At 46.0% G+C, this 21,047-nt stretch overlaps 2 protein-coding genes across 2 annotated transcripts in view; one reads left to right on the plus strand and one right to left on the minus strand.

Annotated features, from left to right (window-relative positions):
• Positions 1 to 21,047, minus strand: part of LOC147649085 (uncharacterized) — a 119,036-nt gene that overhangs the window by 56,789 nt on the left and 41,200 nt on the right. The window lies entirely within an intron of this gene.
• On the plus strand, positions 12,684 to 21,031 carry LOC147649086 (uncharacterized). The gene is made up of 8 exons (XM_086864955.1): positions 12,684 to 13,266; positions 14,695 to 15,048; positions 15,961 to 16,260; positions 17,621 to 17,808; positions 18,212 to 18,332; positions 18,973 to 19,629; positions 19,925 to 20,038; positions 20,409 to 21,031. Exons 1-6 carry the CDS (start codon positions 12,753 to 12,755, stop codon positions 19,041 to 19,043), a joined length of 1,548 nt encoding a protein of 515 aa, XP_086721081.1. The 5' UTR covers positions 12,684 to 12,752; the 3' UTR covers positions 19,044 to 19,629; positions 19,925 to 20,038; positions 20,409 to 21,031.

The raw sequence follows: 21,047 nt of genomic DNA on the forward strand, positions 1-21,047 counted from the left end.
AACTTGGTGTTGTTTTGACTAATGAGCACCCTTTAGAATAGAGGCCATTGTTTGGACTTTCCCAATCCCACTCAAATGGATAATCCAGGAACCAGTATGGGTTGAACAGTGGCCTTTAAAAAGGGAAAGTCTGCAACAAGCTCATCAATTAGTGCTGGAACAATATCAACAAGGGCATTTAAAGTTGTCAACAAGTCCTTGGAATACTCCTATTTTTGTTATAAAAAAGAAATCTGGGAAATATCGATTGCTGCATGACTTACGTGCAGTAAATGAACAAATGGAGCCAATGGGGGCGCTACAACCTGGTTTGCCCAATCCTGCAATGTTACCAAAAGATTGGCCCTTGTTAATAATTGATTTAAAGGACTGTTTTTTCACTATCTCACTGCATGAACAGGATACTTGCAGATTTGCTTTTACCTTGCCTTCATTAAATCGAGCAGAACCAGACAAGAGGTTTGAATGGACAGTTTTACCACAAGGTATGCGTAATTCTCCTACCTTGTGTCAACTTTATGTTGATAACGCTTTGCAGCCACTACGTGCTCGATGGCCTACAACTATTATTTATCACTATATGGATGATATTCTTTTTGCTCAGTCACAACCTTTTGCAGATAAACAAGTTAAGGACATTCAAACACAACTATTTCAGAATGGACTGGTTGTTGCACCTGAGAAAATACAGCAGTCATCCCCATGGAAATATCTCGGATGGACTTTAACTGAACAGTATGTTGCCCCTCAGAAACTGTCACTTAACATGTCACTTCATACTGTTCATGATGCTCAGCGATTGCTTGGAGATTTACAATGGCTTAAACCTGTTGTGGGTATTCCTAATGAACTTTTACAATACTTACGACCTTTGTTAAAGGGAACTGATCCTACAGCACCTATACAGGTCACCAGTGAACAACAAGAAGCTCTCAATAAAATAATGGACTGTATCCAAACAGGTGTTATTCGTAGGCGAGATCCAGACTTGGACATTAATCTTACTGTATGGTTTGGCCCTCAATATCTTATCGGTGCCTTAACGCAGCAACAAAAGAAAACAGGGGAGATATGGGTATTAGAGTGGTTGTTGCCACCACTACATCAGAGACATACCTTGATTCAAAAAATTGAAATTTTAGCAAACTTGATAAAACAAGGTCGGAAGCGATTGTGGCAAATTATGGGCACAGATCCAGCTGAAATTCAGATACCAATAAAAAAGGACACTTTGGATTGGTACTTAATTCACAGCTCCACACTGCAGGAAGCATTGCTTAATAATAGTAGTGTGGTCAGTACTGAGGAAGTGCCTCGAATACCACTACGATGGATAGGCCAGCAGAATTGGATCGAAAAGCCCAAACGATCATTTGTGCCATTACCAGAGGCATCAACTGTGTTCACTGATGCTGGAAAGAAATCTCGTACAGCTGCTGCTACATGGCAAAATTCAGAAGGACAATGGAATCATCACATTATTCCAGCTCAAAAGGAGGACACATTACAAACTCTGGAATTAGTTGCTGTTGTTTGGGTTTTGGTGCAGTTTAAGGGTCCTGTTAATGTGGTAACTGATTCTTTATATGTTGCAGGAGTGAGTGAACGTATTGAAAATGCAGACATTAAGGAAGTAAAAAATCCTCGTTTATATGAACTGTTTTTGCAACTTCAAAGAGCAGTGAAGTTGAGGACTGCTGCCTTTGCTATTATCCATATTCGTAGCCACAAATGGGATGTGGGATTAGGAGAAGGAAATGCTAGGGCAGATCGATTGGTTTCATTGTCACAAAATAGTCCTGTCCCACCACAGACATTAGCTAGAGAAGCTCATGCCATCTTTCATCAAAATGCGAAAGGTCTCCATCGAGAGTTTCAGATATCTTTAGAGGAGGCTCGGGCTATTGTCAAAGCATGTCCTATTTGTAGTTTTCATAATCAAGGTAGTGGATTAGGTCTTGGGGTAAACCCTAGAGGATTACAGGCTAATGAGTTGTGGCAAATGGATGTTACTCATGTTGCAGAATTTGGGAGAGTTAAATATGTACATGTCACCATTGATACTTATAGTCATTACATTTGGGCTACAGCTCAATCTGGTGAGAAAGCACGGAATGTTGAGCGACATTTGGCAAGTTGTTTTGCAGTCATGGGAGTTCCACGTTCTATTAAAACAGACAATGGACCTGCTTATTGTAGTAGTAGAATTAAGCAGGTGATGCAATCATGGGGAATCAAACACATAACAGGGATTCCACATTCCCCCACAAGTCAGGCAATAGTGGAACGAGCAAATGGTACCCTAAAACAATATCTGAATAAATTTAGGGAGATCAAAGATCCACAAGAACGATTATTGCGCTGTTTATTTGTTTTAAATTTTCTGTGTATTTTTGGAAACAGTAATTTGCCTGCAGCAATACGTCATAGTGCACCTGAGGCAGAGAAATCTCAAAGCCCAATATGGGTTCGCTATAAGGATCCAAAAACAGGTCTGTGGGGAGGTCCCAGCAAAGTACTCTATTGGGGACGCGGTTATCTTTGTGTGTCTACCCCCACAGGGCCTGTCTGGGTGCCGAGCCGATGGACTAAACCTGCTGATCCCAGTGATTCACCTTCAGCTGATCCAGAGAATTTAGCAGATACTTCTCGCTCTCTACCATCAACATAGAGACGGGATCTGATGAACTCTCACATGAAAATTTTGTGTACAGTACCGAATTGTGAATGCTATCCTTTTGTATGTTACATTTGTAAAGTGTGTAAAGAAAAGTGGTGGATACATTCTAAGTGGGGTCGATCTCCAAGAGGGATTTGTACAGAGTGTTATAACTTTGAAAGAAATTTAACTGAGATTGCATTACAGGAAGGTGTGCAAACAGGACAATTTGAAAAAGGATCTGATAGATGGTGGGAGATTTTTGCTTTTGGCATAAATCCAGAAAATTATTGTTATCATCCTAATACCCCTTTACCATATATTATTGAGATAATCACAATACGTTGTCGCAAGACACTGACACAGGTGAGGTGTGATATTCCAGGGGTAAAAAATAAAAATTGGGAGCAATTCTTAAAACGGCAGTCTCGAGAAAAGGGGTCTTTCCCTGAAAGTTATCCCTGCTGCCGAGAAGATGGAACACCCCGTGGTTCGAAGCAACCGAATCGACGGGCGAGGCAGAGGGGTAAAAGAAAAGGGAAGCAAGATCTCACATGGGATCCAGCCAAGATGCTGGCTGAACTGCCGCAATCCTTTTGAAGTCCTTAAAGGACTACCTCTGATCAGGTTGATGTTGTGGTTTACTATAATAGAGGGAAATGAAGGATTTTTGATTGACATGGATGAAAGACAAAATATGTGGGTAACGTGGGCTAATCAAACTGGACAGGATACTTTTTGCCTTTCAATGGCTACCCCTTCGGATCCTTTTCGAACTTGTTTAGTGGGCGCACCTTTGGATGATTCATTCAATGCCACAATGTTTAAAAACTGGACAAAGAATTGGAAAACACCCAAGGAAGCTAACAAAACATTATGTGAAATTCCATCAGGTAAATTAATGATCAATATCTGTGACACAGGTTTAATCTCAGCAAATCCCATTGGTGCTCAAAATTGGTACATTGCTACAGGTTTAAATGTTACTGGGTCAGAACCACAAGAGTTAAGACTGTTAGGTTCAGCCCCTAGCAACTACTGTTTGGTTTTTGTCAATTGGGCTAGGAACAATTATGCAAAAAGGTCTCATGGGCCAAATGGTACAAATGTTTCTCCACAAAATTTGCTATATTTGCAAAATAATGATGCATACTGTGGTAATTGGTCTCACAAGGTAAATTCTAGCAGTTCACCTCTACAATTACCACCTGGTATTTTTCTAATCTGTGGAGATCGTGCATGGCAAGGATTGCCAGCAAACCTTTATGGTGGGCCTTGTTATTTTGGGAAATTGACATTGTTTGCACCCACTATACAGCAGCTCTTAGAAACCAATAGAACCAAGTTACGAACAAAGAGAAGTGTGTTTCAATTGGGACCAGAATGCAAAGATAAGGTTGAACTTTGGGAACGTCCTACAGTGATTGTGTCATCTATTTTTACACCTGGAGTATCTAGTGCTCAAGCCTTAACACAGTTACGACGACTGGCATGCTGGACAGGAAAACAGTTTAATATTACATCAAAGGTTTTGTCTGATTTGCTTTCGGATATGAACAGTGTTAGGCATGCTGTATTGCAGAATAGAGCTGCTATTGATTTTTTGCTATTAGCACAAGGCCATGGCTGTGAGGATTTTGATGGGATGTGTTGCATGAATCTTTCTGATCATTCAATGTCTATTTATGCTCGTCTTCAACAACTACAGAGCAATATGAAAAAATTAACCATAGAAACAAATCCTTTAGAGGAATGGTTTCAATCCCTAGGTCTCACAGGATGGTTAAAAAATTTGGCACAAATGGCAATTGTTGTTATATTGATCATTGTGATTGTGTTATTGTTTATTCCTTGCATACTGCAATGCTTGCAAAACATGGTAAAAAAGGCTACTTCTACAGTTTTGTTAGTACAAAAAGAAAACAGGGGAATTATAGAGGAATGGCTAGAGAGCAAAAGTCATATTCCCATGCAGCAGTTAGCTGGGAAAGAATTAGACAATAGAGTACAGTTGGTGTGAGATGTTGCAAAGTCAGGAAGGCCTTGGTGATAGCTGTTAACTGAGAGCAGGACGCTGTGATCAGAAGAATGTGAATTCAGCATAGATGAGCGATCACAGGAATGTAGAATTAGGTGGAGTTGACCTTAAATGAAGTATCCAATAATGAGCTTGCTTTTTGCACTATGTATGAGCCTAATTATTGATGCTATATAAGTGGTGTTAGAGTTATCAATAAACGAGACTTGCTGATCATTCATATTGAGTGCTGCATTTCTCCCACCGAACTCATCAGGAGCCGGCACTTGGTCTTGTTCAACCTCACCTTGTTGGCTTTGGGCCCTGCATCCAGCCTGTCCAGCTCCCTGTGCAGAGCCCTCCTGCCCTCCAGCACATCCACACTCCCAGCCAGCTTGGTGTCAGAATGGTTCCATGAGGCCCTGCAGTGTCACAATGGTCTCCACGGTTCCATGACACTCCGTGGAGTCACAGTGGATCCTTGGTGCTTTGGGCCCTGCAGTGTCACAGTGGATCCTTGGTGCTTTGGGCCCTGCAGTGTCACAGTGGATCCTTGGTCCTTCTGTTACTGTGGGGTTAAATGTTTCTGAATAATGTTTCTGAAAATCATGTAGGATTAGGCCACAAGAATGTTTGGTATTAAGGATGGTCTAGCAAGCTGGAATGTTTACGGTAACAGGAACTGGTGCTTGGGGTCTCCAAGATACCCACCCAGAGATAAGATTTGTACATGTTAGTACAAAGATGAGCTAACTCTCATGAAGCAATATCGATCTAGTTAATGAAGCATTATTAATGAATCAATATTGATAAAGTTGTTACAGTGATTACTGCTACAGCTGAAATTGTAGAAATATGTGCACTTTGGACAAAGACAATGGAGCTAGATTTGGGTTGCTGATACCCCTAGTTCCCACGTGCTTCAACAAAGCATCTGCATATAATCAATCTGTGATTATGTGTGTTCCTGAACGCTGACATTTTGGTGACCCAGATGGGACCCTGTGAGTGCTGCTGAGCGAGTTCATGACCCGATCACGCTCCAGCCGGCACCGAGGGATTCTCGGGGAGCCCATCCGGCCGTGAGCGTCTCCTCTGCTCACAACGTCCCTCTGAGAGAGGTAAGGTGCTTTTCGGTCTGCTCTGGTGCCTGCTGATAAGACGCAGCGAAATCTCCGCAGGGTTGGGCTGGAGGAATTCCTGGTATTGCTCAGGCGCCGTCTGTCAGACAAGTGCGAAAGCGTTGCAGGTTCAGCATCAGTGGTGTGTGGTGTATTGTAACTGTAACACGGAGAAGCTTAAAGGGATTTGAGGTGGCCATGCCCCTACAGCACGTACTTCTCCTCTGGGGTGCTTATTGGCACATTGGAAACAGGGTAACTTTGGGCAAGATTTACGTAAAGTTGATTGATTATTGTAATACATGGTGGCCAGGATATGACCTGGACAGTGGGGAAAAGTGGCCAAGCAATGGATCTTTGCTATATAACACGATTTTACAGTTGATGTTGTTCTGTAAGTGAGAGGGAAAATAGGAAGAAGTTCCATATGTTGATTTGTTTTTCTATTTGCGAGACAATCCAGAATGGCAGGCTGAGTGTGGATTGATGGCAGTTAAAGCATGAGTGAGTGATAAATGTGAGGTTTGTGTAAAATGTAAAAGTTGTTTGGAGCACCTGGCATAAAAAGAAAATTTGTGTCAGGGGAAAGAGATGGATGTTGATTTACAAGTGGTTTCAACAGAACCAAAACAACCTGATTCTGTTTTGTCTGCCCCCACTTCACCCAATCCTATTTCACCCAACCCTATCTCGCCTAATCCCACTTCACCTTTCCCTCTTTATTCTTCCTCTACCGCCTTCACCTGATCCTTCTTCTCCGGGAGATGATCAAGATCTAACTGTGATACAAGGAAATGTGAAAAATGCTGGGGAGGAGGATAGCAGTAGCGGGGGTGTTGATAATAAATCAGTGACACCGGTGTCCCATCGGACTCGGTCACAGCTTGCTCCGGTTCTGGGTAGAACGGGAAAAGATTTGGGCAGACAAAGGCAGACTGTGATTGCCCCTTGAGACAAGGAGTAGGAGTAGAGGGGCTGGTGTTTGTAAAAGTGCCTTTTTCTCCTGCAGACTTGATAATTTGGAAACAGTCAGCTGGAACTTCTAGAGAAAATCCTGATAAAGTAGCAGGGGTGGTAAAAATGATTATGAAAACTCAGAATCCAGATTGGGAAGATATACAAGTAATATTGGATAATTTAATGGACTCTGCTGAGAAAGAGATGGTGCTTAGAGCAGCCAAGGAGACGGAGAGAGAAGATCTCAGAATTGGGGTGCTGACAGGGACTTTAGATGAGAACTTTCTGACCGGGGATCCAGGGTGGGATCCCAATGCCTTTGGGGACATGCGGAGGCTGAAGAGATATCAAGAGTGGCTCCAGACAGGGGTTGGGAATGCTGTACCTAAGGCTATGAATTGGTCTAAATTGTATGAGGTAAGAGAGGAAAAGAAAGAATCCCCTGCTGCAGTTTTGGAAAAGCTTAAGGAGGCAGCGAGAAAGTATACAGATCTTCAACTAGAAACAGAACAAGCGAAAGTTCAGCTTGCTCTCACTTTTCTTGGCAATGGATGATATTAGGAGAAAACTGCACAAGTTAGAAGGAGAGGAATTAAAATATTTGAATAAATTACTTGAAGTGGCTTGGAAAGTATACAATAAGAGGGAAAAAGAAGCTAGTAAAAAGCAGCAGCAAAATCTTTTGGCAGTGATCCAAGGAAGAGAGAATCCAGGTTTCAGAGGACGCGGCAGAGGTAGTCGTGGACTGGGGAGGGGCAGACTTGGCAGAGGACGAGGGAGATTGGTTTTGCCAAGATTAGGGTTAAATCAATGTGCTTATTGCAGACAAGAGGGGCACTGGAAAAATGAATGCCCAAATCGGTTTAACCAGGGCAATCAGTTCAACCAGAATCAAGACACTTTGAAATTAATGGTGCTGGGGGAGTACAGCAGCTGACTAGAATCGGAACAAAAACCAATACAGGAACCTTTAGTAACTATACAATTGGGAGATAAAGAAGTAAAATTTCTGGTGGATAAAGGGGCTACATATTCTGTGCTAAATGTTCTAAAAGGAGAAATTGGATACAAAACAACAACAAGAGTTAGAGCCACACGGAAGGAGAAGAATCGACAATTCCTGCAACCCCTGGATTTGGATTTTGGAAACAAAGTTTTAACACATGAATTTTTATATATGCCTGAGTGTCCAATTCCACTTTTAAGATGAGATTTATTAGCAAAACTTGATGCAGTGATAACTTTTGAGAACAGGGAACTTTTAATGAAAATACCTGAATCGAGGACAGGACAAATTTTAATGATAAAAGAAAAAACAGTCCCTGCTATCCCTCGGGAAGTAGAGGATGCAGTAATTCCCTCTGTATGGGAAACAGACATACCGGGAAAATCTATATTGGCACAACCAGTACATGTAGAATTAAAAGAAGGAGCAAATGCTGTACAAGTTAAACAGTATCCTATAAAGGCGGAAGCATGAGAAGGAATAGTAAAGATTATTGAAAAGTTTTTGAAGTACCAAATTATAGAAGAATGTGAATCAGAATCTAATACACCAATATTTCCAGTGAAGAAACCAAATGATGAGTACAGACTACTACAGGATTTGAGAGCAATAAATGGAATAACTAAAGATATTTACTCAGGGGTAGCTAATTCTTGCACATTGTTAACATCTGTGAAAGAGAAAGAGAAATAGAAATGGTTTACTGTAATTGATTTAAAAGATGCCTTTTTCTGCATACCCCTTGACAAAGAAAGTAGAAAACTGTTTGCCTTTGAATGGGAAAATCCAGAAAATGAATGGAAAACCCAGCTCACCTGGACGCGACTCCCACAAGGATACAAGAACAGTCCAACCCTATCTGGAAGCCAGCTGGTTAAAGAGCTGGAGATTTGGACTGAGAATGGGCAAGTTCCGAGGGAGCAACACCTGCTGTTACAGTATGTTGATGATATACTGATAGCTACAGAGGAAAAGACAACCTGCATAAAGGTAACAATTGAAATTTTAAATCAACTGGGAATGAGTGGATATAAGGTGTCTAAAGAGAAGGCACAAATTGCCCAGCAGACTGTGATTTACCTGAGATGTGAAATCTCACAAGGGCAATGAAATCTGGGTACTGATCATATTCAAGCTATTTGTGCCATTCCAGAATCCCAGAACCTGCATGAGCTGCGAGTCTTCCTCGGGATGGCCGGATGGTGCTGCCTGTGGATCATGGACTATGGACTAATTGCAAAACCCCTGAATGAAGCCCACAAGACACAGCCGTTTACCTGGGGCAAACCACAGAAGGAGACCTTCCCCAAACTGAAGGAGGCATTGACAACAGCTCCAACATTAGGACTGCCTGACCTATCCAAAGATTGTCACCTGTTTGTGCATGAAAGACTACACCTAGCACAAGGAGTGCTGACCCAAGGTTTGGGAAGCTGGAAAAGGCTGGTAAGCTCCTTCTCCAAACAACTTGACCACGTGAGTGCTGGATGGCCTTCGTGCCTGGGGGCAGTTGCAGCCACCGTGATGCTGCCACAAGAAACTAGGAAACTCACGATGGGTAGACACATAGATGTCCATGTGCCACACATGGTGACCCCTGATTTAGAACAAAAGGGGAGCCATTGGCTATCTCCAAGCAGGATGATGAAATTCCAGGTAATCCTGACTGAGCAGGATGATGTCACACTAAAGACAACTAACCTCTTGAATCCAGCTTTGTTCCTAGGTACCACAACTGAAGAAGGCCCATTGGAAAACGATTGTGTGGAAGTGATAGAACACACCTGTTCAGCTAGAGCTGAAAGATGTCCCACTGGAACAGGCAGACTGGGAGCTGTTTACAGGTGGAAGCAGTTTTGTGGGGAACAGGACCAGATACCCTGGATATGCAGTAACAACAACAGCTGCAGTGGTGGAGGCAAAGGCCTTGCCAGCAAACATATCTGCCCAACGAGCACAACTGGTTGCTTTAACCAAGGCATTACAGCTGAGTGAAGGGAAGAAAGTAAATACAGGGACTGATTCAAAATATGCTTTTGGAGTGGTGCATGTACATGGGACACTGTGGAAAGAAAGAGGACTGCTGTCTTCTAAAGGAACACACATTAAACATCAAGATGCAGTCCTGCAATTAATAAAAGCAGTACAAAAGCCTGAGCAAGTAGCAATCATGCACTGCAAAGCTCACCAATCAGGAAGCTCCAAAATTCATGAGGGAAATCAGAAAGCAGACTGGACAGCCCGACAAGCTGCTCGAGAAGTGCTAACTGCAATGGCATTGATACCTTTAAAAACTCATGTATCTCAATTCAATTTACCTCCAGAACCAAAATATTCAATAGAGGATGAGAAATTGGGATGCTCACTGAATGCACAGAAGAATTCAGAAGGGTGGTAGGTGACTACACAGGGACAAGTAGTGGTACCCCCCTTGAGAATGAGAGAAGTTCTACAAATTAAACAGAACAAATTTCATTGGGGTGCAGAGGCATTGGTGAAATTGGTCAAACTAAATTTAATTTCAGTACAGATGTTAACAATGGCAAAATCAGTAATGTCAAAATGTGAAATTTGGTTGAAGAACAATCCAGTGGCTAGACGACAGGCACAATTGGGGAAAATTGGGGTAAGAGTAGAACCAGGAGATTATTGGCAAGAAGATTTTGTAGAATCACCAAGAACTCGAGGATATAAATATCTATTGGTAAGAGTTGACACATTTTCAGGATGGCCAGAAGCTCTTCCCTGTCAAACAAATCAAGCAAAGGAGACAGTCAAGTGGTTACTGCAAGAAATCATTCCAATATTTGCGGTGCCTCTAGGAATATCATCAGAGAGGGGACCACATTTCATAGCCACAGCAGTGGGAGAGGTGACTAGGTTTGCTGGGAATAGCTTGGGATCTCCATACACCATGGAGACCCCAATCCAGTGGACAGGTAGAGAGGATGAATCAGACCTTGAAGAGACAAATCAGCAAAATATGCCAAGAAGCTAAATTGCAGTAGCCACAAGCTTTACCAATAGCACTGCTGAGGATTCGGATAAAGCCTAGAAGCGGGATGTCAGTCAGTCCTTATGAGATATTGTATGGGAAACCCTAGGAATCCCCTGAACCTAATCCAAATGTACATGTTACAGGGAAGCAAGAGGTGTAGAATTGTGTTCTGTCTCTTGGAAAAGCTCTAGCTCGACTTTGGAGCACCCTTGTGTGGAATAGGCCACTGACTCTTGAGAATCCAGTTCATGACATCCCCCCAGGAGATGAAGTGTACGGTAAAAGCTGGAAGGAAGAACCATGAAAAGAAAGGTGGAATGGACCCTATCAGGTACTGTTAACTACCTTGACAGCAGTCAAAGGAGCTGGACTGGATCCCTGCATACATTACACCAGAGTGAAGAAGATTTCCCCTGCACTGTGGACTGCACAAACTGTAGGGCCAACAGAGCTGCAGATAAAGCGGGTTTGATTGTTTCAAATGTCTAGGTTGCTAGTGACTGTAACGGTGATTATTTGATGGCCTTTAGTGCCACCAGTTGGAATCAATGTTACCTTGAGATGTGAAATGCAAAAGGATCAGCTGACAACTCTTCATTTTAGAATGAAGAGGGATGTGGCAGTGCAGCCAGAAACACAAGTGATAAAAGTCTCTAATACTATCCAGGCAGAAAATGTGGTGATTGGATTAATTCAAGATTTTGCCAACATGCAAAACACCAGCAAAATAACTGCCTGTCTGCCAATACCAAAGGCAGCAGGAGACCCAATAAGTTGGGGAATTATACCATCAAAATTACCTGAAATACAAAAGAATAAAAGTGAAAATGTGAGCTGTGTATTGCAAATAGATTATGAGTACCAAAAGAAGACAGTGTTTGAAAATGCTGTGAAGCCAAAGTCTTCATCTCTATGGGATTGTCATGAAAATGGAGGAAAGTATGAACCAAAACTAGGCTGGTATGGGAAATTAGGGAATTATGGATAGTGTTATGAAGAGATAGCAAAGTTTATTAAAGAAAAGATTCCAGTGTCAAAATGGAAGTATGAAAGGAAAGAAAAGATCGGGCTGAAGCTTGGGACAGTGCACGGTCAGTGAGAGTGCTTCAGAAATTCCAAGATATGGCAGATACCCCTTGGTGCATGAAGTGGGAAGGCTCTGAAAATGAAACAGATCCAGAAGTATGGAACACTGCAAGCAGTAGTAGAATGGAAGCAGACAAAGTGAATTGGTGGGTATGGAACAAAACTTAGGACTTGTGGGAGTCTGAGATACAGAGTGTGTGCCCTTGTTTCTAATACTTAGTTCTAGGAGTCAAAGAAACACTGAATTTCATATGACATGAAATTCATGAGCATGTTTTCATGGTGATACATGAAAACAAATGTTAAAGTTAGATAGGAAAAGTGTAAGTGTGTAGATTAGAAAGTTTCTTAAATCACTGGGTGAAAAAGTAGTTTAGAGAACAGGAGACAAGATGCAGGATTTAGGGTGTTGTCTCTTGTCCTTCTCCTTTCTCCTTCATGTTCTTCTCCGAGGGGTTTTTGGGTAGTAGTGAGTGATTGGGTAAAAAATGCCGCAGTGCAGCACACAGGTGTTGGGTCATTCTGTCAAATATTTATTGGAATAAAGAAAAAAGGACTCCTCTGTCTCCTTTTTGGACATAAACTTCTGGCATTTGTGGATTAATTTTCCTGACAATTGTTTCTAAAAATAACTTGAAGAACAGGTACAATTTAGTTAGCAAAAATCAATTCCATTTATTCTAGTAACAATCTTTGTCAATTAGTGGAATTCCTATGTAATTTCTCATTTCCCACATGCATTTTTCACCTGCTCTTACCTGGCCTTATCTCCCCTCAGGCCCCGCTCGTCCTCGCCGAGTCCGGCCCGCGCCGGGGCCGCGCCGGGCGCGCGCGGGGCCGAACGCAGCGCCCCCCTCAGGCCGTTGCGCCGCGGCCGTTGCGGCGCCAGTCGGAGACAGATCGGTGCCATGGCGGAGCTGCCGCTGCCCGCCGGACTCAATGCCAGCACCTTCCCCGCCAAGCTGTGGCGCCTGGTGAACAGCCCCCGCGTCCGCTCCGTGCGCTGGGACAGCCAGGCCCAGGGCTTGCTCATCGACCGCTTCCTCTTCGAGCGGGAGCTGCTCAGCCCGGCCGGCGCCCACGGAGGGGGCGGCCAGGGGGCGGGGGCGGCCCCGGACTCCTTCAAAGCCACGCACTTTGGCAGTTTCGTGCGCCAGCTCAACCTCTACGGCTTCCAAAAGGTGCCGGCATGGCTTGGCTCAGCTGTGCCGGGCGATGCCGGGGCTTGGCTGCACTTTATGAACCCAAACTTCCGCCGCGACCGCCCCGAGCTCCTGCTCCGCATCAAACGCCTGACCAGGGCCAACAGGCAGAGACTGGCGGCGGGGCTGGAGGTGCGGAGCCGCCAGCCCAGCCGCCTCCAGCGGCTCCCCACGGAGCGGTCGCTGCCCGCCTTCCCCAGCGGGCAGCCGCCCAGAGCCGGTGAGACGGGGTGGGAGCTGCGGGCGCGGAGGGAGGCGTGGGCTTTGGCCGTGGGCGCTGCCCGGCCGGGCAGGAGCGGCCCCTGCCCGTGCTGGGGCTGCTCAGCGCTGCTGCCCCGGCCGGCACAGGGGCTGTCCTTGGGCAAGGCAGCTGTGCCGGCAGGGCCCGGGAGCTGTGCCGGGCTGCCGGGGGCTGCGGGACAGTCCCGCCGCGCCTGCGCTCGCCACACGCTGGCCCGCTCGGCCGGCAGCCGGCCCGGCCCTGTGCCGTGGCTGGCGCTGCTCATTGCGCGGCCCTGGGACGCTCGGGGAGCTCTCCGGGAGTGCGGCTGAGCCGAGGGCTTGGGCGTGCTCAGCCCCAGCGGGAGAGGGAGCCTCCTGTCCCATTTGGAGCAGAGGGGAGAAGAGCTGGCACTTGGGTTTCTGGCAGCTGCCTCCTGCCAAGGCTTGAACGGACAGGGGAGAGCTCAGTAGACAGGGAGCTGCTTGTTGCAAAGTGAATAAAATCCCATAGAGCCGTGTGTGTAGAGTTGTTTATTTCAGTGCTGGAGATGAGGAGGATTTCTTCTCCTAATTCATCCACGTTTCTCAATTGCTGTGATATATTTAGTAATTATTGCTTGGTGTTACTATGTCATTATAACATATGGAACTAATATACACATATTATACTGTATATTATAATGTAATATAATGTATTGTATTGTATTTATCGTATGTAACATATTATAATGTATATTATAGACTCTGGAACGAATTTACATAGTATAATCTCATGGCTATAGATAGTTCTTTTTCACTGTGCTTGTGCCTCCCCAATTTGGGGGTCGTTGGGGGTCTTTGACGAAGGCTTCCAAAGTCATCTTTGCATCTGAACTTTTCAACTTTGTCTTCAGATCATGCACAGCTACAGTGTTCCTTGGTCTGTCTGGTCCTAACCGGTCTAATTACCTTATTTTGTAGCTAATTGGCTTGACATTTGCTAAGTTTTCATTAGTACTATACTTACCTCTCTCTGAAACTGACCACCTGGTGAGATTTTCATTTTTTTTCCCCTTTCTCCAGCACTGAGCAACCAATTAACCATATCCTAGCCAGTACAGGTTATACTAGTCTCTATCAGGTTAAATAGATCCATGAAATTATGATTCAGGTTCGATTGATATCTGGTGATACAGATCTGTCAGGTTATATTGACATCTTATAAGTCAACCTATAGAAGCAGCTTGTAAGTTTGACTTAAGTTCTATAGGCATCAAACCCCCCAAGACATGTGGTGATATTTTTCTTTCTCACCCTGTTTTGGGAGGAGGTGAGCTTTTGTCTTCCCTGACAAAAGCACAGTTGCTGCCAAGGGAAACACAGCTGAGGAGCAGTGGTGACCCAGCCTTCCCTTTGCTTCCTTTCTTCTTCCCTCCCTGCTGCACAGCTCCCTTGCGCCAGAAGCGCGATGCTGCCTCACCTGAGGATTCAGAGCTGCCTCCAGGCCCTTGCAGGAGAAGTGCAGCTGCTCAGGAGAGTGAGGCTTCCCCAGCACCTGCCAAGAAAGTCTGTGCCACCTCTGGACTTGTTGGGGCTTCACCAGTGGAACCATCAAGAGAGCTCATCCAGAGATTTAATCTCCGCAAGCTCACGGTTCCACTGGTTCCCCTGGACCTGAAACGCCATCCTGAGCTCATGGTTCGCCTCACTCCAGTCGACCCTGAAGCTGCTTGCAGGGCCCTTGGACAGAGCAACAGCTGCTCATCTTCTCAGCAGCACAGCCCAGCCTGCCACCCATCAGGTAGGGAAAGAGTTTCTCCCCTTCCTTTTCCAATAGCTCCTGGCAACTGAGCCTTTCAAGTGTTTTCCCTGAGTCCTCTGTCATGGCTAGATCTCAAGTGAGAATCACGGAGAAAGTGTACTAGGAAGTGGGACTGTGAATGCCAAAGTATTCTCTGCTCTTCCTGTCCTTCCTGCAGATGTGGAGCTTGTTCTGGGCATTTCCCAGACAGCCTGTCTGCTGAGGTGCAAGGGCAGGGCGAAAAATATTGCCCGCCAGACAAGTGGTCAGTGTTAGGTGAACTCCCCTGTTTCTTGGAATGAAGTCCAACTAGGACGGTGATAGGATATTGCAGATGTTTCAGACTGACTGGCCTGCAAATCGGGCCGTGCCATTGAAATGAGCTCTGTGTGCCTCAGAACAGCTGCAGCTGCAGAACATGGCCTCACCTACAAGGTTGCTTTTCGAATAAACTCCCAGTTGAATTTCTCAGTGTGTGCCTGAAGATGCGGGCTCTTCTTGGGTGAATGCACGTTCTGTGGCCTTCTGTGATGAGAAACTCCAGCAGCCAAATCTAAAAGCTGCTGGGGAGATAGGGAAGGCTGTGATTCTAAAGTTTTTGTGTGCCTTTGGAGCAGAAGGGAGAAGAGCTGGCAGCTGGCTTTCTGGCAGTTGCCTCCTGCCCAGGAATGGCAGCGGGACACTTTTCCCAGACAGATGAATAAGTACGGGAGAGCTCAGTAGACAAGGAATTGGTTGTTGCAAAGCTTCAGAACATGTGGGGAATTTTCTCCTTCTCACCCTACTTGGGAGGATGGGAGCTTCTGTCTTCCTTGGGAGAAGTACAGTTGCTGCCAAGGGAAACACAGCTGAGGAGCAGGAGTGACCCAGCCTTCCCTTTGCTTCCTTTCTTCTTCCCTCCCTGCTGCACAGCTCCTTGGTGCCAGAAGCGCAGTGCTGCCTCACCTGAGGATTCAGAGCTGCCTCCAGGCCCTTGCAGGACAAGTCCAGACCCTCAAGGGCATGAAGCTTCCCCAGCACGTGCCAAGAAAGTGTTTGCTACATCTGGACTTGGGGTTTCATCAGGCCAGCCAGGCACACAGAAATTTCAATTCCAGCCAGAGCTCATGACTCCAGCATTTCCTGCGCACCATCAAAGCACTTCTGCGGCCTCTCCAGAGAGCAGCAGCTGCACTTCTCCAGAGCAGCACTTGCCAGCCAACCTCCCATCAGGTACGGAATGTGTTTCTCCCCTGGCTTTTCAGAAAGAGCACAAAAAGTGACTGAAGTATTTTGCCGCGGTGCTCTGTCATGTGTCCATTTGATTGTGACAATCAGGTGTCAAGGGTACTAGGAAGCAGGATCATGAATATCAAAACAATCTCTGACTGCTTTTCCCGTCCTTGCTGCAGATTTGGAGGATGTTCTGGCCATTTTCCAGGCAGCCTCTGTGTAGAGGTCAAAGGGCGAGGCAAAGAACATTTCTCCACAACTGGTCGGTGTCAGGTGAACTCCCATTTTTCTTTGGATGAAGCCAAACTAGGACTCTGATGGGATATTGCAGAGTTTACAGATTGTCTTTTGTTGAGATGAAATACAAGGGATGGGACCACCGTGCTTTGAGATGATTTATTGCTTAAGTAGCCCAATAAGAGATCAGTCCTGAGGCGTGAGATTTACAGGCAACAAGTCAACCACAGCTCAGGAAGTTACGAGTTCCTTCTCCGCATGGCAATATATAACTTTTTAGTCTAGTAGACAGTTGACACCAAGTTTGTTTTCACTTCTTAAGCTCTTATCACCTTTACTTGATTTTGCCACACTGTGTCTGTCTTTTAACCAGCAAGCTAACAGGTCACGTATTCACACACACTTCTGTTATAGTTCCTAGATCTCTAACTTACTTTATAAATCACACCATTACACTTGATACCTCCAACTATTTTACTTAATAGAATTTCTTCCTTACTCTAGGCATATTCTTACTTGCAACTGTAAGAACATAGGTTTGTAATTACTCTACCTAATGTCTGTGTACTTTCATCACTCCATCAATCCAGGCTTTGTCTAAGGCTGCAGATTTTCCATTTCCAACAGTCTCTCCCACAAATAATGCTATGAAATTTCAGTGCACGCTGTGAGTCCCCAGAACAGTTGCAGCTGCAGACCATGGCCTCACCTACATGGCTGCTCCTTAGAATAAACTCGCAGTTGAAGTTTAGCATGTGTGTCTGCACCTCTGGCCTCTTCCTGGGTGAATGCACTTTCTGTGGTCTCTTGTGATGAGAAACTCAAGCAGCCAAATGCCAAAGCTGCTGGGAAGATGCAAAAGGCTGTGATTCAAGGTGATTATGTCTGTGTGTATGTCTAGATCAGTTTCCCAAGCCATACTTTAATCTATGTACACGTCAATTAGGATAATACTTTTGAAGGGGAAGAACTCACTCTTCCAATTCCCTGGGAAGTTTTTAATGCCTTTCTGGAGTTGAGGTTGCTGTGTGCTTCCTGTGATGTTTGATCCAAGGCAGCAATAAAGCTCTGCATCCCAAAGCCTCATTTTGGAGCCTCACCGGTGTTTTTTGGATTCTTCCAGCTGCCCCGGGCACTTCAGTCCCCAGTGCTCCAGCTGGCAGTGCTGGTTATGCAGCATGGAGAGCCCCAAGCTGGGTCTGGAGTACTCCTGGGGAAGAGGAATTGCCACCACTGGATCTGGACCTTGTTCTGGAGACACTGGAAGAGATGCTTTCACCATCTGTGCCTGAAAGGTCTCCCTCTGCTCAGGTAACTCCATTGGACAGGGATGAGAGGGGCTGGAGTGAGAGCTTCTGAATGTTGTTGCATGGCTGAGAAGCAAAGGCTTCTTGAATTCAGCTGGGAATGGACACAGAAGGATTTGCTTGTTCAAGCAAGATTTGCTAAGGAAGAGGGAATGAAAAGGGGGGATAGCCCTTAAGTGTGGATGAGAGGTGTTTGCCAGGTTTGGATGCTCCTTTTTCTGGGAAGAACTGCCCATATCTTCTTGGCAAGCACGATGAGCCTTTGTCTTCTGCAAACTCCCGTGTATATACCAGTTTTCAAAAGCAATTTGTTGGTGCACAGAAGGAAATCTGGCAGGCTCTGATTGTATCCCTGCAGAATCTATTGGTTGATCTTTGCATTTCCTTCTTTCTGTTTTTCTTTTCAGGTCAATCCTAGTGTTGCCCGTGACTCTTCAGGAGGGGAGGCTGTGAACAAGGCTGCAGCAGAGGGAGCTTTGCCTGCTTGCGGGAGCCGTGTGAACGTTTGCCAGGAGCCCGAGGAGCTTGGTAAGGAGTGAGTCCAGCCTGCTTTAGAGAGATGGGAGACAGCTGCTCTGAGCCTGCCTCTGACAGGAAGGGAGATGAGAAGAGTTGAGTTCTTGTCTGCAGCAGGGTTGGTGCTTCCTGGTGCCTTTAGTTCCAATCCTGCACTGGCACAAGCTCCCCGAGCCCTGCCCCTCCATGCTTTTCCAGAGGCTCTGACACCGAGTCCTCTGCTGTGGCAAGAGAGCCGGCAAGAAACCTGAGCTGGTGGCAGTTGTGTCACCAAGCTGTGTGTCCCAATTGGTTCCCAGCTCACAGCAGCCTTCAGCTTCAGCCACTGCAGTGAGGACTGACGTCTCTGCGTCAGCCCAGAGAAAGAACAAGGCTGGGCTTCTTTGTGGCAGCTGGCACTGTCTGTGTTTCAAGCTCTCGGGGGTGCCATTTGCACTGGGAGTGTTGTGAATTGATTGGCGTACTTCAAAACTTCACAAGACTGGAAAACTTGGAAGGATCCCTGTTCCCTTGAAAGAGCAGGCTTCAAATTCTCAAGTGAGAGTGTGCCTTTCAGGCCATCTTTGACTGCCTTTGCTAGCAGGACAGTTTACTTGCAAAGGGAAAGCTACACGGAGGCCAGCATTGACTGAGAGCTGCCTTTCCTTGCCAGATATCCATGTGATCTACCTGGCCAGAAGGGCTGCCCTGCGTGGGAAGAAGGATCAGAGGGAGAGCCTGTGACCATCAGGCAGGTGGCATCCCTCTGTTTATAGATACAGTTAGAGATTTTTTATCTTGATTTATTTATCCATATAGTTACAAGTATAGATTGATAGAGCTGTATTTCTAGGTGTATCTATTTCTACATCTGTAGAGTTTGTATGTATCGTATGGATGAGATAGGATTTTATTTCTATGTATACAGTTACATTTATAGATTTTCAAATTTGTATTTCTATATGTAGAGCGTAACATTTCTATGTGCACGCAGTTCCATTTCTAAATGTGCATAGTTATTTAGCTATGAGTTATATGGATGTAGAGGTCCATAGATTGAGCTGTGTAGGCCTAGGCTGCATTTTTGCCTCTTTCCCCCTTGGCTGCCTTTTTCATCTCTTGTTTTTCCCGCTGTGCCCCTTGTGTCCCCCTGTGCTGGGTCCGAGCTGGGGCCGGGCCAGGCGGAGCAGCAGTTGCAGCCCTGGCTGTCCCTGGAGCGGTGGGAGCTGCCGCTGGCCCCAGGCACTGTCCTGTGAGGAGCTGCTGAAGGACGCTGAGACTGAGGGGGCTGAGGAGGCGCTGATGCTGAAGGGACCTTGCAAACCTTGAGGTGTGAGGGGCACTGAGGGCTGTGGGGGAGCAGAGGGCCATGGTGGCACGGAGGTGACAGAGGCACGGGCTGAGGGCTGTGCCGGCTCTGAGGGGACACAACGGCTCAGAAGGGACTGAGCGGGGGGAGAGGCCTGGGAGAGGCCCAAGAAACTGAAGAGGGGGCTGGGGCTTTGCCGAGAGGACGGCGGGGCTGAGGGGATGGAGGGGGCCAGGAGGGAGCACACAGAGCTCAGGGACTGCAGCTCTGCCAGGCCTTGCAACCAATTGCAGAGCCTCCACTTTTGCCACCACAGCTGTCCTGAAGAGCTTGAGGACAGGCAGACACTGAGAGGAGCCAGCAGGGAGAAGCTGAAGGCCTGGAGCAAGAGCAGTGAGCAGGGATGTGCTGGGGCCACGCGAGAGCCTGGGTGAGGCCCCAGGGCTGGTGAGGCCGGGCAGGGCTGAGGGTGGCGTGGGCTTTGGCCGTGGGCGCTGCCCGGCCGGGCAGGAGCGGCCCCTGCCCGTGCTGGGGCTGCTCAGCGCTGCTGCCCCGGCCGGCACAGGGGCTGTCCTTGGGCAAGGCAGCTGTGCCGGCAGGGCCCGGGAGCTGTGCCGGGCTGCCGGGGGCTGCGGGACAGTCCCGCCGCGCCTGCGCTCGCCACACGCTGGCCCGCTCGCCCTGCTTGTTCTTGCCAACCCTCCTGGGGAGGCTCGGAGATTTTCGCTTCCCTGCTGGAAGTGCAGCTGCTGCCAAGGGAAAGGTCCCAGCACTGACTCGCTGTTCCCTTTGCCTCCCAGATGTCCCATCTGTCCCTGTCCAGGAGAGCTGCTCTGCATGGCAGGAAAACACCGAGGGAGAGGCTTTGAAGATGGGGCGGCTGGGATCCCTCTGATGATAGCTCTGTTTAGAGATGGATGGCCTTGCACATAGACAGGGATATTTACTTGAATATTTACCTATGTGTGTTGCTGTTTGTATAGGAATGTTTCTGTACCTCTGTCTTTATATCTATGGATGTATGGTATTTCTATATATGTACATAGATATTTGTAATTACATCTATGGTCATATATGTAGCTAAGTATACAAGTTTGGTGTTAGAACTCTCTTTAGTTCTATTTCCTGTGTATAGAGTTGTGTAGGTACCAATTTCTATTGATGTGGTTGTAGGTCTATGGCTGTTTAAACAGGTTTATTGGTATTTCTATAGGAAGATACATTTATTTTTATATGTACATTTATCTAGTTCTGAATAGAATTCTTTTGACATGTGTATCCAGATCTATAGGTGTATATTTGTACCAATGCAGTTGTATGGATATTTAGATTGGACAGTAACATTTGTATATTTTCAAATAGTTTTGTTTTATATATCTCTATGTATATATATTGTATGAAATATGTAATATTTAGTCTGTATTCCCATCCTGTAGATT

The sequence above is a fragment of the Cyanistes caeruleus genome, chromosome 28 (genome assembly GCF_971803275.1).
Source record: "Cyanistes caeruleus chromosome 28, bCyaCae1.hap1.1, whole genome shotgun sequence".
Lineage (NCBI taxonomy): Eukaryota > Metazoa > Chordata > Aves > Passeriformes > Paridae > Cyanistes > Cyanistes caeruleus.

Coding starts and splice junctions, on each gene's coding strand:
- LOC147649086 (XM_086864955.1), top strand. CDS start 12,753: ATGGCGGAGCTGCCGCTGCCCGCCGGACTCAATGCCAGCACCTTCCCC. Junction 15,049..15,960: donor CCCAGCCTGCCACCCATCAG/GTAGGGAAAGAG, acceptor CCTGCTGCACAG/CTCCTTGGTGCCAGAAGCGC. Junction 17,809..18,211: donor AAAGGTCTCCCTCTGCTCAG/GTAACTCCATTG, acceptor TTTTCTTTTCAG/GTCAATCCTAGTGTTGCCCG.